The sequence below is a fragment of the Xyrauchen texanus genome, chromosome 31, assembly GCF_025860055.1.
Source record: "Xyrauchen texanus isolate HMW12.3.18 chromosome 31, RBS_HiC_50CHRs, whole genome shotgun sequence".
In the NCBI taxonomy this organism is placed as follows: domain Eukaryota; kingdom Metazoa; phylum Chordata; class Actinopteri; order Cypriniformes; family Catostomidae; genus Xyrauchen; species Xyrauchen texanus.
Window position 1 is genome coordinate 19,908,451 of NC_068306.1, and position 15,180 is coordinate 19,923,630.

Sequence of the window (15,180 nt, forward strand, 5' to 3'; positions counted from 1 at the left end):
CACTATGATCGCCAATGTGTTTGGAGTGTTTTTTTTTTAGCATGTTGCTATTCGGTTGCTAGGGTAGTCTTGGTTGTTAAGAGGTTGTAAGGTGGTTGCTGGCGCCAGTCAAAAGAGCCACGCCCAAGTTACTTTTCTGGTCCTCAGACACGGCTCAGGTCCCTGCTTCAATAGAAGTTTTTCAAATTCCTATGATTGTGGGCAGTAGTAACAGCGACACATGCCACTAGTTAACATTTCTATTTACCAGCCTTGATTATATTTGTTGAGGGGAAGCAGATATTTGACAAAATGATTTGCTGGGATTAAGGTTGACTATGACAAACTGGCAGTTTTTTAGATAAAATAATAGTGGTACCACTTCACAACAAGGTTTCATTTGTTAACATGAGTTAACATGAACTAACAATTAACCATTTACAGTGTTTATTAATCTTAGTTAATGTTGATTTCTGCATATACGATTACATTTTTAAAATCAAAAGTTACATTTGTCAACATTAGTAAATGCACTATGAACTAACCTGAACAATTGTATTTTAATTAACTAACATTAAATCTTAAATAACACTGTAAAAAAATATTATAAATTCTTTGTTCATGATACACAATACATTAATTAATTGTAATGAATGAAACCTTATTGTTAAGTGTTCCAATACTGATAATAATTATTTAGCTATAACCTCCTATTTTGAACCACAAATTATGAGTATATAAAGAGCGCCTCTTAAAGTCTCCTATTTCACTAATGGAAAACAAGCATTTTGTTGTCACTCCTGTTCAAAAATTACAAATGCAAATGTTTTATTTCCATTTAATTTCAAAGAACCCCCATCCACACTCTCACTTGAAGCTAATATCCACACTGACTTACCACAGTCAGAAGAGATTCTACACCAAGAAAATAAATTAACAAAAAAATAAAAACAAACAAAAATGGGAAGTCAATGACTGCTTTTGTTTTCATAATATTCAAATACAACATGACCTTTGAGATGAGTCTCGCAATGGATTTTCACAGAATGTCACAATGAAGCCACTTCCTCAAAATAAATATACGTACTTGATTATGTACTTAATACAGTCCAACTGTTGTGTTAATGAGAATATTTTACATGTGTGGTTTGTTTCACAGTTTTAAAAGACAAACAATATATATATTACTATTTCATCTGTTATCACTTGCAAGTTGAAAGAAAATTTAAAGAAAAAAAGACAATAATCTCTCTCTCTACCTATTATACAAAAAGTTTGGCTAATGTAAAGTTTATTGATCAGTGTTTCTCTTTGTGAACAGCCCCTGTGATTGTCGTACAGTATATTGTGAACAGAAAAGGACAGATGGTGTGAGTGGCTCACAATCAGAACCACGATGCTGAGGTCCAACAAATGGCTATTTAGAATAGCTCAGCCTTGCATGCTGCCATTGAATTCTTATACAGTACATAGCTGAAAGATCACCATGTCCACTGAGTAAATTCAAGTGGAATGAGAGACTGAAATTTTTAGAGACACTGAATAAGTTCCTAAAGGGGATTCATAGTAGCTTTACAAACACATATAAGAGCAGGTGATGGCTGATTTAATGGGCATTATTATTGTTTTTAGTGGCCTGAGAAAGAGCGATAAACTGCTGTGGTGTGATTTTAAATGTATGAAAAACTAAAGCAGTGAGCCATCACACTGCCATCACAAACATCAGCAAGTCTGAAATCACTAAAAAATACTCACCACTTTCTATAAAGTCAAAATGTCACTACAAAATCATTGTTTGCCTTGTGTCACAAGGACTTACAAGTGCTTTGAGTCATAGTGTCCTTGCTGCTGGCTGTAATTTCTCCATTTGGGAAACGTCTCTGCAGCATGCTCTATATTGCTTCTCTCTGTAGGAGATGGCGTGTTATCAGAAAAAGTCAGAACTCTGTTACCTCTTGCCCATCTCGTTCTGTTTGAGGAACTGGATGTTTGTGCTGCTGTCTGCCAGTTCAGGGTACTGCTCCACCGGTAGCACATAGTAGCCTTCGTAGCCTGGTACCTTACCCATGGCTAACAACTGCTGCTTTTCATTGTCAGCCCATATGCGACCTCCTTCCCTGCCTTCACGTATTTGGTGCTGCTCTCTAGCCCAGGCTCCAGATAGCGCCCTCTGGTGGGCCTGCTCCAATATGCGGCTTCGCTCCTTTTCCAGAACCTCTGCTGATAGCCCATATCGTACACTGTAGGTTAGTTTTGAAGCATGGATCTCTAGAGTGACACCCCAGCGTGAGCGTCCACTGATCGTCACATTGATTCCACTGTCTAGTGTCTTGTGTCCACTGCTAAGACCCAGTGCTAGCAGATCGCTGTCTGCTAGTCCAAGCTTCACAAAGAAGTGGCAGTCACGCCCATCAATGGTATAATGAGTCCCCTCCAAGTAAATAGCATTGCTTAGAATCTGTGAAATTTTGCGACTATCTTCACTAGCTATACTGGATATGTCTGTTAACACATGGCCATCCCTGATAGCAAACATCATGCCCTTGCCCACGATGGGTGTGCTGGTGCCAAACCAGTAGCCGGGCTTGTCCCACTTGGCACGGTGCTGTTTATTGAGCAGCCTTCCCTCAAGAACCATGAAGGCTTGGTTATGTCGTTCCACTGAATGCTGAACTCCAGTGAAAAGCTGTAAAATTAGATAATTCAAAAGTCAGTGACATTGGTTCAGCAGCAATTTGCTACCTGGGTGATTCTCCTTATAAGAAAATATCCAGGTCATATTTAACTCCAAATCAATACTTCACATTACTGTAACATCCAGATGTTTTACTTTCACTTTTCCCATAGTTTTTTTTTTTGTTTTTAATGATGATTCTCATTAGATTAATATTTATTTTTATTTTACTGTATTACAGGAAAAATAATGCTGTTGTACAATTGTATAAACTAAAATCAGCAAAACCTAAAGGCAATACTAAGGTAACACTAATATTATGTATTAATACTTCAAATTGTAATAAAATGTTTTTGTTTTTTTCAAATTGCGGTAATGAGAATATTATAATGACCATCTTGTTTGCATTATAGTAATGAATACTGAGGGATACAAAATTCATGGTTTGGTACGTAGCTTGGTTTTGGGGTCACAGTTCGGTATGGTTTCGGTTCAGCAGGGGAAACGATCTTTCAAATCCTTTAAATTATTTATTTTGAACAGTGGCTGATGGGCAACAATTCTTATTGTAAAGGCTCATTTGACTGCACTATTTCTTCAACAAAATTACAATACAAATCTTAAGAGCCTCTTATATGCACATTGTATAAAAACATAAATAATAATATAAGTAAAATTTGTTTAGACATTAACAGTGCAGATATCTCTCTCTTTTGCCTTTCAGCTAACCACATGTTCTTATCACTCAAATGCGGATCTGTTAGCACTGACAATGTCCCCTGATGGACAATTACAGCACTTGCTTGTTTATATAGAACGGGCACTACAGAATTGCTGAAATGCGTTCTTGTAGGAGCTTTATAAAAGGGCTCAAGCTCATTAAGCAGATTCTGAAATACTGTGTTCTCGACGACTGAGCATGGTCGCATATCTGCATCAATAAATAATCCTATGGCATTCGTTATCGCTTTAGCTCTGTCTGAGCTTTCAGCAAAAGGCTGTTTGAATGCTGTGGTGAGACTAACTTGCACAGGTTGTTTATGTTTTGCTACTGTAAGCTCAAAAGACACATGTGGATGGTGTCACTTCAAAAGAGTCATCATGTTAAATGTGCTTCCTGAGACATACCCATCTTCAGTGAAACACAGCTGACACAGCCTTCGTCCTGTTCACTACTCATGGCCCGGTTTTACTGTAGTTTACTGTGAAACTATAATGCTCCCAAACAACAGATTTTAGAGACGGAGGCCTTCAATCTAAGCCTTATTTAAGTCAGACATATTTATATATTTTTTAGTTCCATCACAGTTGGGAAATTGCGGGCTAGCTATTATAAACTTCAAATGCATTAATCTGATCCAGAGATTCTAGTGTACCGTGTGGTGCTCTGTACTGTTAAGTTTTGGTTCTGTGCGGTCCCGTGTTGCTCCGCAATCTTTTTTTATTTTAGTTCTGCGCTGTTTGTGTTGTTCATTACATGTTGCTTTAATATTGGTTTCACGCATGCTAAGATATGTATTAATTCACGTGACTGCATGTACAGTACCGAAGGCCCTGTATCCAATCGGTTTGGTGCAGATATATGTACCCTATTGGGGAGCGTAAAATGTGTTAAACTGTCATGAAAATAAAGTCACCATTTAAAAAAAGATTAATGAACTTCAAAGTATGTGTTGATTTCTAGATGCAAAATATACATTTGTATTTGTTTCTTTTGATTAAAATAGGACCAGGACATTTTCTTAACAAGTTTTGTAAGAATCATCCACCTATGTTATGTGAGATCACTATCAGTCCACTTCAGATCAATTAGTTAGTCTGATCTAAGGGCTCAACAAATGTTGACAAATAATTTTAATTGAAATAGGAAACAAATCAAACTCACCTGAGCATTATCAGAGTCCAGGCTGGCAAGTATTTCATAAGGAGGGTCAACAAAATAGAGTGAGTGTCTAGGAAACCCTGGTATAATGTTGCTGAGCTGGAACCCAAACATAACCAGCCAACTCTTCACATCTGCAAAACAATGAAGGAAGAAAAACAATACCAATGTGAGTAATTAAGAATTTAGGGCTGCACGACAATATAGACCTGTTCAGTCTATAAATGCAAAGTACAAGCGCACTCTTACCTGTCACATAGTTTTTAATATCAATCATATCGCTGAGTGGATCATTGTTCTTGAACATATATATGTTGAACGGAGCTGGCTCTTTGCCTATCTTTGGCCACAATGTATGGTCAGGTTCCGTCCATCGTCCCGCCAGCACATCATAGTCTCTCTGGGCAAAGTGCACCAGTTTGGTGAGAGGATCATAAAGGCCTCCATGGAAGCCCAATATGAGCTGGAAATCCGGGTTGGAGTCATAGTAGATCTCACCGTATGCCGTGTACTGCATCTGTTTGACCATTTGTCCATTGCTGCTGAAGATGGCCAGTGGAGTGCCGACATTGTCCGAGGCAATGTAGTATTCCTCACCACCACTGACCTCCATAGCAAACAGATGGCCCTGCAGGTCGTAGTAGAACGAGGTGATATCCGCCCTAGAGTGGTTGTAGACATGAGTGACCCGAGTGGGGTAGTTTAAGTCAGCATAAAAGTACTGCTGATGCTCGCCATCGCTGGTTTTGCGGGAGATGCGGCGGCCCAGGCCATCATAGCGGTACCGTACGCTCCAACCTCCTGCTGCGCGGCTATAGGTTCTCTCCAGAAGCCCTTTGGAGTTGTATTCAAAGATGTCCGAGCCCCTCTGTGCAAGCATGCCATCTTCATCAAGCTGATACTGCATATCGCCAAGCCGCGTGATTCGGTCTCTAAGATCATAGCGTAGCGGCAGTAAACGGGCGCTGTTACCAGGGTTTAGCAAATGTAGATTGCCATTAAGGTCATAGCTATAGCGCCAAGTAGACCAGTCATCCACTTTGACGCCCACGAGCTGGCCGTCACCGTCATATTCATAGCGATACTGTGTAGTATTAGCATACGGACCGATCTTCAGTTCGCGTTTCACAACACGGCCCATGCTGTCATACTGCACCGTCATCCAATACATCAGTGAGCGGAAGATCTCATATTGCACTTCCTTGATGCGGCCATGTGCATCAAAATGCTTACTGAGCGTCATGACAGCTGTAGTGATGATTTGGTTGATGTCGTAGTATATGATGCCGAACTTGCCAAAGTGCTCAATCTTACCGGATATCTCGTCATAGCGGTACAGGTCCACAGGTAGTGGAGTTTCCCCTATAACTGGCTTTATGCTGGCCACCCTGAAGCTGTTGTCATGATAGGTGTAGTCAAAACGAGCATTGACCATACCTTCTTCAGAGAAGCGATACATCTGTTTGTCCACTAGGGGGCCCAGTTTGCGATAGCGGATGGTGCAAGAGAAACCTCCACTCTGCAGGTTGACCATCTTGAGCACTCCAGTAGTCTCATCGTAGCCAAAAGTGATAGCAGTGGCATCGTATAGCACTTCAGAGAGCTTTCTCAGCTTTCCGTACTTGTAGAGCACACGACGTCCCGTTCCGAGGTAGAATGTGGCGTGGGGACGGCCATCCTCATGAAAGTCATGAATAACTGTGGCATTGCTCTCAGGAGGATTGTATGTGTTGCGAATGTACCCGACAGACACGTGGGTGGCCATAGTGTGTCTGGCCATACTTGGCATGGTGACTGCTGTGACTCGGCCTGCTGTGTCAAAATCAAAGACATACTGTTTCTGACTCTGCTTCAGGAGCAAAACCATGGACTGCAGAGTAAAACAAAACAAAAAAAAAAATAGAGAGGGAATACAGTAAAAGATGAGCAATAAGCGTAAAGGGATAGAACTGTCATCATTAACTTTTGCATTTTTGGATGAACTAAGTTAAAAAAAATTAGTACATATTTATCAAGCCCTATGTAGGAAAATGTGATGTGATTTGAAAAAAGTCACAACTTACCTTGTCTAGGTAGCTGAAACTCCAAACTTTCCCATCAACAAAGGTTCGAGACAGGATGCGTCCAAATGTGTTAAAATCACTTTTCTCACTCATGCTGCCCCTCTGCAAGCCCACCAACCGGCCAGTAGGTGAATAGCTCACATTGACCAGAGCCAGGCTACTGCTGGGCAACCAGGTTGCCGGCCGGCCCTGGGCATCATAGATGATACGCAATGTGAACTTGCGGTGGTCATCATAGATCTTCTCTGTTCTGGTGTTCCGGTCATAGTCAATGGACAGTAGATTCCTGCTGTGGGCCTGGAAGATTTTTGAGAATTAAAGATTTTCCAGGGATTTTAAACTCTACCTTTAATGTCATACATCCTAATTAACTCTAGTTGTATAATGACAAGCTTACGCGCAACTTCCTCCCAAACACTGTGACCTTGCCCTTGGTCAGCTCTTTTCTCATACGCCACTCAATGGAGTTGAGTCCACTATCAGTAGGTAGTGTGATATTGCGCCTCCCGATGGTAGGGCTCACTGAGCCAGCAAGGATATGTGGCTCAGTGTGAAAGCTGATGCCCATTCCATTAGCATAGGTCACCTGCAGTGTGCTGTTATGGTACAGCTTATAGTTATTCCGTACTTGATCTGTAAAAAGGAGCATGTAGAAGAGATTAGGATAATTAATAAATAGACAGAGTATTAAAATGAATGGATTAGTGTAAAACCAGGCTACATGTTATAGTAACATATATTAATAAGTCATTTATAGAGTATATTTTATATAATACTTAACATACAAGTACATTATGTGCATTTAAATATGAATATATATGTATTATTGATCTGTGATGCATTATATACAGTAATATAACGTTTTAGTTAGTAAGGGAAGCTATTTTAAAGTGTACCCTAAAACCAACCTCATTTTATTTAATTTGAGGCATTTGGCCTGAACTGACATTGTATACAATGTTAGGGGAGAATGGACAACTGTGGGGCGGATGTGTGTAACAGTTCTGCAGCTTTTGGATGTAAAGGAGCTTTATAGTAGCTTTCACTAAAAGCAGCACTAAGATCTTTAGTTCAATTTACATGCTACAATTGGATCAGACACTACTTTCCAAAGAAATGTACCTGTGAAACACAATTATGTACAAATTCAAAGTCTTAACAAATGCAAGTACATTTTGATACATTGAAAACAGGCATAGGGCACCCAACAGTTGGATTTGATGTTATTCGTCTTGAATTAACAACAAAAGCATATTCTTTATGCCTTTGTTGGATGTGAGAGAATCCTTTATATCACACAACCCACTAAAGCAGGGATATAAACAAAAAGATTAAGCCATCAAGCTTTGCCTCCTCCTGGAACACCTATGGGCAGACTATAGATACTTGTAAAACGATGATTTCTCTGCTCTGCTGGACTCCACACATTCAAATAATGTGGCCTCCCTGTAGGTGGTAAGGAGAAACATCAGTCCACCTGCCTGTTCTTAATGGACAAGATTTACTGAGGAAATGGGGCAACAGCATGAGATCTGGACTGAGATTTATTTGTTGTGTGCTTGCACTTGTGAGTTTGTTTGTACCTTGAACCACAGTGTAGGACGCCTCTACAGAGGAAAGATTAGTGATGACGGTGACATCATCATCTCTGTTTGAGCTCTCCATGTCAATGTTGATAGACTCCACCATCTCCCGATGCAAACTGGTCACCACACCAGTGGGGTATGTGACATTGGTTAGACGACCCTCACTGTCATAACTGAGAAGGAAAGATAGAGGACAACACTCACTAATGCACATCATTAAATGCCAACTGTACCTGTTAGAATGGAATTATCTTTTTTTTTTTTCCATTAAGGATGATTAATTATTTTTCAATAACAATCATCATCCCCATGTTTTCAACCATTACATCTTACACAAGCTTTTCATATATTTAAATGTATAAACCTAAAGATGTCTTTGAATGTTTGAAAGCAGTTCTAAGATACAGACACTAGATGGCTCCAAAACGCCAAGGCTGTGGTGTAAAGAAATCCATTAAAGGAATAGTTCCCCAAAAATGAAAAATTTATACTCACCCTCAGGCAATTCAAGATGTATAGAGTTTCTTTCTTCATCAAAACAGAATTTAAGACTTTTAGGATTTAATTTCAGACCTCCTTCTTTAAACAATGCAAGTGAATGTACAAAATGTTTTGATGGTCCAAAATGCATATTTATGGTGCATCAAAATAATCCACATGACAAACGAAGTTCTTCTGAACGCAAACGATTGATTATTTTTAGAAACAAAACAATAATCATATACTTTTTAACTACAAATGTTCGCTTCCGTACATCTCTATGACACGCGCTCATGAGAGGGATGACAGCTCGTTGGTAAGCTCACACGTCATATGGCGGAGAAGTGACGAAGCGTATCATTGTTTTTTTTTATTACTATTATTTGGAAATTATTTTATATTTTATTTTAGATTGTTATGAAATTGTTTTGGTTTGAGAATGGTGCTTGGTCTGTGCTCTGTGCAAGTTTCTATTGTAAACAATGACGTATTTCCTTCCTCCTCCACTTGATGTGTGACCTTACCAACGAGCTGTCATCCCTCTCATGAGTGCACATCACAGAGATGTATGGAAGCGAACATTTGTAGTTAAAAAGTATATGAGTATTGTTTTGTTTCTCAAAATAATCAATCGACTGCGTTCAGAAAACTTCATTTGTCATGTGGATTATTCTGATGCACCCTAAATATGCATTTTGGACCATCAAAAATGAAGTACATTCACTTGCATTGTTTAGAGGAGTCCTGAAATTAAATCCTAAAAGTCTTAAATTCTGTTTTGATGAAGAAAGAAACTAAGACACATCTTGGATGGCCTTAGGGAGAGTAAATTATTAGCAAATTTTCATTTTAGGGTAAACTAATCCAAGGTGTGCAGGAAATAAGAAGATCCACGAGAACTACAACTATGACACAAATGCCCAATAGACACCAAAACTAATGTTATTTCACCAATAAATTAAAGTTCTGTTATCTTTTACTCGCCCTCATTTAATTCCAAACCCATACTTTCTTGCATAGAACACAAAAGAAGAAATGTTGCTCTTTTTCCATACAATGTACGTTCCCTAACATTCTAACATCTTTTGTGATACACAAAAGAAAGGAAGGCATAAGAGTTTAAAACTATATTAAGGTGAGCAGAAAATAACTTTTGGACTGTCTCATAACTTGCTTAGTAATCTAATTGATATTCACAGGAAACGAAGATCACCAGATTGCTCAGCCACACAGAGTGCTGTTATCACCTCTCATACTCACTCATAAAAGTTAGTCCATCCGGTTTCATCTGACTTGGAGGCCAAAAGTTCCATATTAGCAGCATAACTGAGTTGTACCACTTCTTGGCTGAGTGCGGACACTGAGCGTAGACTTCCGGTTGGGTCCATGCCGAGTGTTACCACCTGGTTCTCCGGTAACAGCACAAGCCTGATAGACCCAGAAGCCTCCCTTCTCACTCGCAGTGTATTGTTAGAGGCATCAGTAACTGCAGCTAACTCTCCATCCAACCCATAAGTGAAGTTATACAAGGCCAAGCCTGTGATGAGGCTGATCGTCTGCTTGTGAAGGCCATCTGAACCAAACACATACAGCTCCTGTTCCAGAGATGAGCCCACTTCATATTGTCCACTCGCTGTGGCATTTGGGCGAGTGTTGCGGACAGAACGCACACGTATGTTGTTCAGGTCGGCAATGTAGAGGGTGCCGTCTGGTGAGACGGCCAGCGAAGTAGGAAAATTAAGGCCAGCGTCTGCAGCGTAGCCCTCATCTCCTGAGAAACAGTTGCAGTTGACATCGTTCTTGCAATCGCATTCAGAAGCTGCACCAGCTAGCAGGGAGATTTCACCGCTGGTGCTGACTTGCCGAATGCGGTTAATGCGTTTCTCGTCTGTTTCGGCAATATAGAGCACACCTGCATGGGAGATGGCGATGGCTGTGGCACTCTCCAAGGCAGAATGGATGGCTAGTTTGCTGAGCGAGTAATCAATGCCAGGCACCTGGCAGTGCATGGGCCGTCCTGCGATTATGCTGACCTGGTGATTCTCAGAGATACGCAGGATGATGTTGTTCTCCAGTACATAGACAGAGTTGTCCATAGGGTTGATGGCCAGGTCTGTAGGCCACTCTAGACGTACCTGAAACAACAAGCATTAGATTTTAACTTCCAGTTACAATTGAGTCCACTGGGTATGTGAATCGACAAGGTTGTGGATGAGAGAAGATACGATGGCATCTGTGCTTTGAAAGCAAAGTGTGGCAATATTTGTAATATTTTAATTAATGGCGCACATTTGGTTTGAAACCACACATATAACACATTACACAATGCATAATAATAGTTCAAATTAAAGTTTTTCTCAGTTCTTGAATAAGGATTATTTTTTTTCAAAACAATAAGTTCAAATCTCTGAACAATTACTTTCTTGTTCACACCAGATTTGAATTTTGTATTTATTTAAGCAAATTGCATGTGTTGTGTAAGTACAGTTTAAGTACAGTTGTCTACAATTTGCACAATAACTAAATGCAAATGACTTGCTGTTCAAAACTGATGAGTTGATTCTCAGTGAAATTGAAATACTCTTCACAACTTATAAACATTCTTTCATCATGTGAGCCATCAAATGCCAAATGATCCAACTCAAATTATTAAAATCTGTCAGACATACATGTATATACCATAAATATCTATGACATGGAATGTATGTGATGTCTGCTAAATCTCTGGCCAAACCAACAAGAGCGACAGGATGTCCACCAAGAAGATGGGAACTTGTAGTGTTACATATTGTGAGGTACAATTTATTGTTTTTAACAGAACTACATCAGGTTTTTTCACTGTAATTTTTTTGCATGGATGTCACATTGTGATAATTTTCTGTTCACTATATTTGACTTTGCATGTAAAAAATGTGTAAAAATGGACATGCAAATGTGACTTTTCGGTTTACGTGTAACACACATTGCTACAAAAAAATAAATGTACTGTATACATACAAATGTGCTTCTTTTTTTCTGTGTACTATAGTATTGTACAGTATTGACCTTTCCCAGTCAAGTTTTACCTACTGTTGAAATCGGTGTCTAAAAATGTAGAACACAAATTTAATTTGTATATAACAAACATTTCCAGGGTTGACTGCCATGGTGAAAAAACGAGTACGGCTCACACGATGACAAAAAAAACTTTTTATTTTGGTGGCATTGGCCAATTTACTGACACAATAATTAGGTTTTGAAACACAAATTAAATGTTTTGGGTGAGTTACTACATTTTGCAGACATGCAATAGAATTGTGATGTCCCATAAAACAGTTGTGACAATTACATTTACGGTTTAGAGAATGTTAAGACTATTTAAAAAAATTTTTTTTTAGAAAAACTGTAATGCACAGATAAATAAAAAAGTATTTCTAATGTAGGGATACCGCGGTGTGAGTTTTTGATAGTTAGATTACCGTCTGAGAAAAAAAATTGCAGTTAACCGGTTTTGCAATTTCTTGCACATATTATTTTGCAATATCTTGCACACTTATTATGCAGGCCCTGCGATGGACTGGCGACCTGTCCAGGGTGTCCCCCGCCTTTCGCCCAATGTTAGCTGGGATAGGCTCCAGCCCCCCGCGACCCTGTACACAGGATAAGCGGTTGACGATGGATGGATGGATGGATGACTTATTATGCAACAGCACTGATGCAAAAAATGCATGTCATATAACAATTGTCTAAACATCTAAGTGGATGTATTTCTGGGGGATATGTGGATGTTAAGGGAAGCCCTATAATAAGAAAACTGATAAACACACATACACACGCGCACACACACAGGCACGCCCGTTGGTGCAGCTATCCTTATGAGGACTCTCCATAGACATAATGATTTTTATACTGTGCAAACTATAGATTCTACCCCCTAACCCTAAACAGCCAATTTAAGTCACTTTTTTGGTGGATATGAGTCTGGTAGATCGAATTCCTATGTTATACTGGAATTCGTGTTAAAGGGGTCATGACATGGGTTTTTTTATTGTATTATTATGTTCCCTTAGGTGCAATTATAGTATTAATATATTTTTTTTTAAGAAAAACTTTTAAAATCTAGTGATTTATGACCTTTTCCCACCCTGTTTCTCATCCTCTGATTCAAACAGTCTGTTTTGGGGGCGTTTTCCATTTAAGACTTCAGTGTTAACGCCCACTGTTATGATTGGCTAACGTCAGTGCCTATGTATCAATTATTGACGCCCCTGCCAGAACAATATGCAAGTAAACTAAGTAAAAACACTGTGATTATTCATAATGAATGAAATTGCGCTTTAAAAAGTAGTTTAAAGTTTAAAATAGATTACTTACAGTTTGCGTCGTCATTGTTCCCAGAATAGTCGGCACGGACTTATCTTTGAGCAACAGTTTTCTGGCAAAGAAAGCATCATATTGAGATTTGTTCTCAAAACAGTCATCCTTAAAATGTACAGAACAAACGCTTAAGTTAACACTGCCGTGACTGGGACGTCCGCAAAAAATAAACTGCATCCATTTTTCCCTGACGTCTGGATCTTTCGGCAGCTTATTCAGAGGTTTTGTTTGACCACAGCCAGGAACAGCACATCTGTGTGGCATCGTAATTTTCCTGTGCACAAGTAGTCTCTGTCAGAGCTCGCTGTCCATCGACTGAACACTTGTGAGGCGCACGGCGATACTGAAATGAGCGTAGTTGTCTTGCGCTTAAAGCGTAGTTATCTTGTGCTGGAGGCGGTCATATGCAAACGCTGGTACGTCACTTCTAACCGTCACGTCACTTCTAACCATGAATCCAGAACGAGCTGTATTTTGAGCTTGATTAAATAAATGATTCGTTTAGAATGGGGAGGACGTCTTAAAATATTAAACTTGCAGGACGTTTTAATGATACAAAGACCTCTTATATACCAAAAGATCAAGGCAAATTTGGTTTCTCATGTCATGACCCCTTTAAAGCTTTAGTTTCACGTGAATTGAATGTTCATGTTCAGTTCACCACAGGACCTGATGTATGAACATTGCATATGCACAAAACAGGCACTGATTTCCCACGAACATATCGTGATTTATAAAAAGTAATCTTGCCGTAAATATGTACGCACTCTTTTACTTGTGTGTGTGAATTGGTGACTCCAGCTGGACAAATAATGAACTGAACAGACTGATTATAAACCCTGATTTTCATTTAATTCACATTTCGAATATAAAACTATGTAATTAAGCACTTGAAACAGATGTATTTGTTATCAAGCCAATATTAGGCTATATTATTTTTATGTAACTAATTGAAAAGGCATTCAAATATAAGCTGTAAAATGGAAATATTATACAAGTGATATATTAATATGAAATATGAATTTCGATTTAATTATACCTCAGTGGTATTCAGAGTCATGCAAACCAACGTATGAGGATCTGTGTATATATATTATATATATGAGAGAGAGAGGACAGTTTAGGGTTTTATTACTACCTTGGCTCCATTCCTGCGTGAACAATACAATGTGAAAAATGTAGTGTTATGTGATGCTACAGTGCTACTCGAAGAAAATGAATCTTGTTGCCGGAAAAGCTAAAGTACACAATTGTTAAAATAGCTGAGCTGCTGTCACACTACTGGAAAGTTAATAGTGTTGCTATTTTAGTTGGTGAAATATATGCTGGTGACATCCATGCTGTTTTTCATCCATTGAGTAAAGAGATCAGAGAGGGAGAGAACAAGAGAATTGATGAAAAGTTTTATAACCTGGCTCACGTCCATGCTGGAGTCACAGCTGAGGGGTCTGACTGCAGTCAGGTCATTGGTCTTTATCAAGGTGGAGATGATGCCATTTTGATCCACCTTTCGTATCATGGTCGCATCCACAAAATACATCAGGCCATTCTTATCCAATGCAATACCTACATGAGAAAACCAACAGTGAAGAAGAGTCTTGGAACTTAAGATTTTGCATTCTATTCGCTGTAGAGTATGGAATGATATTCCGGACATTATTCAAAAGGAATTGCAAATTGTATTTGCAATTGCGTTTTCAATTTGTGGACACATAAAATGTGACATAATCCAAACGCAATTGCAAATCGCGCATTACCGTTTGCATTTTCGTTTAAGCGAACGCACAGTGACGTCACTCACAGTCTATCACGATCAATAATTAGCACTGCACTTTATTCATCTATAATCTCACACTGGACTGTCAACATATTCTCCTCAATATACTACTTCATATATATATATATTTCATATACTCCTACTTATTGTATTGTATATTGTGTGTATTGTTTACTGCACATTGTATATAATTATTGTGTTGTGTAAGTATGTGTACATTTGTTTTGTAAATTGTGTTGTGTAAGTATGTTGTTTACTGTAATTGGTATATGTCTCGTCACTGTCATGACTGCTATGTTGCTCGGAACTGCACACAAGAATTTCACCTACTGTTGCACTTGTGTACATGGTAGTGTGACAATAAAGTGATTTGATTTGATTTG

The 15,180-nt window shown here is 38.9% G+C and overlaps 1 protein-coding gene across 1 annotated transcript in view; it reads right to left on the minus strand.

Annotated features, from left to right (window-relative positions):
- Nucleotides 1-761: 761 nt before the first annotated feature.
- The window catches only part of tenm2b (teneurin transmembrane protein 2b), a 148,961-nt gene continuing 134,542 nt past the window's right edge, over nucleotides 762-15,180 (minus strand). The window contains exons 21-28 of the mRNA XM_052099838.1: nucleotides 14,432-14,586; nucleotides 9,925-10,799; nucleotides 8,182-8,357; nucleotides 6,996-7,231; nucleotides 6,599-6,895; nucleotides 4,785-6,405; nucleotides 4,539-4,669; nucleotides 762-2,665 (exon numbers count right to left, since the gene is read on the minus strand). Of these exons, the coding sequence (XP_051955798.1) occupies nucleotides 1,928-2,665; nucleotides 4,539-4,669; nucleotides 4,785-6,405; nucleotides 6,599-6,895; nucleotides 6,996-7,231; nucleotides 8,182-8,357; nucleotides 9,925-10,799; nucleotides 14,432-14,586 (4,229 nt within the window). The 3' untranslated portion in view covers nucleotides 762-1,927. The remainder of the gene's footprint in view (nucleotides 2,666-4,538; nucleotides 4,670-4,784; nucleotides 6,406-6,598; nucleotides 6,896-6,995; nucleotides 7,232-8,181; nucleotides 8,358-9,924; nucleotides 10,800-14,431; nucleotides 14,587-15,180) is intronic.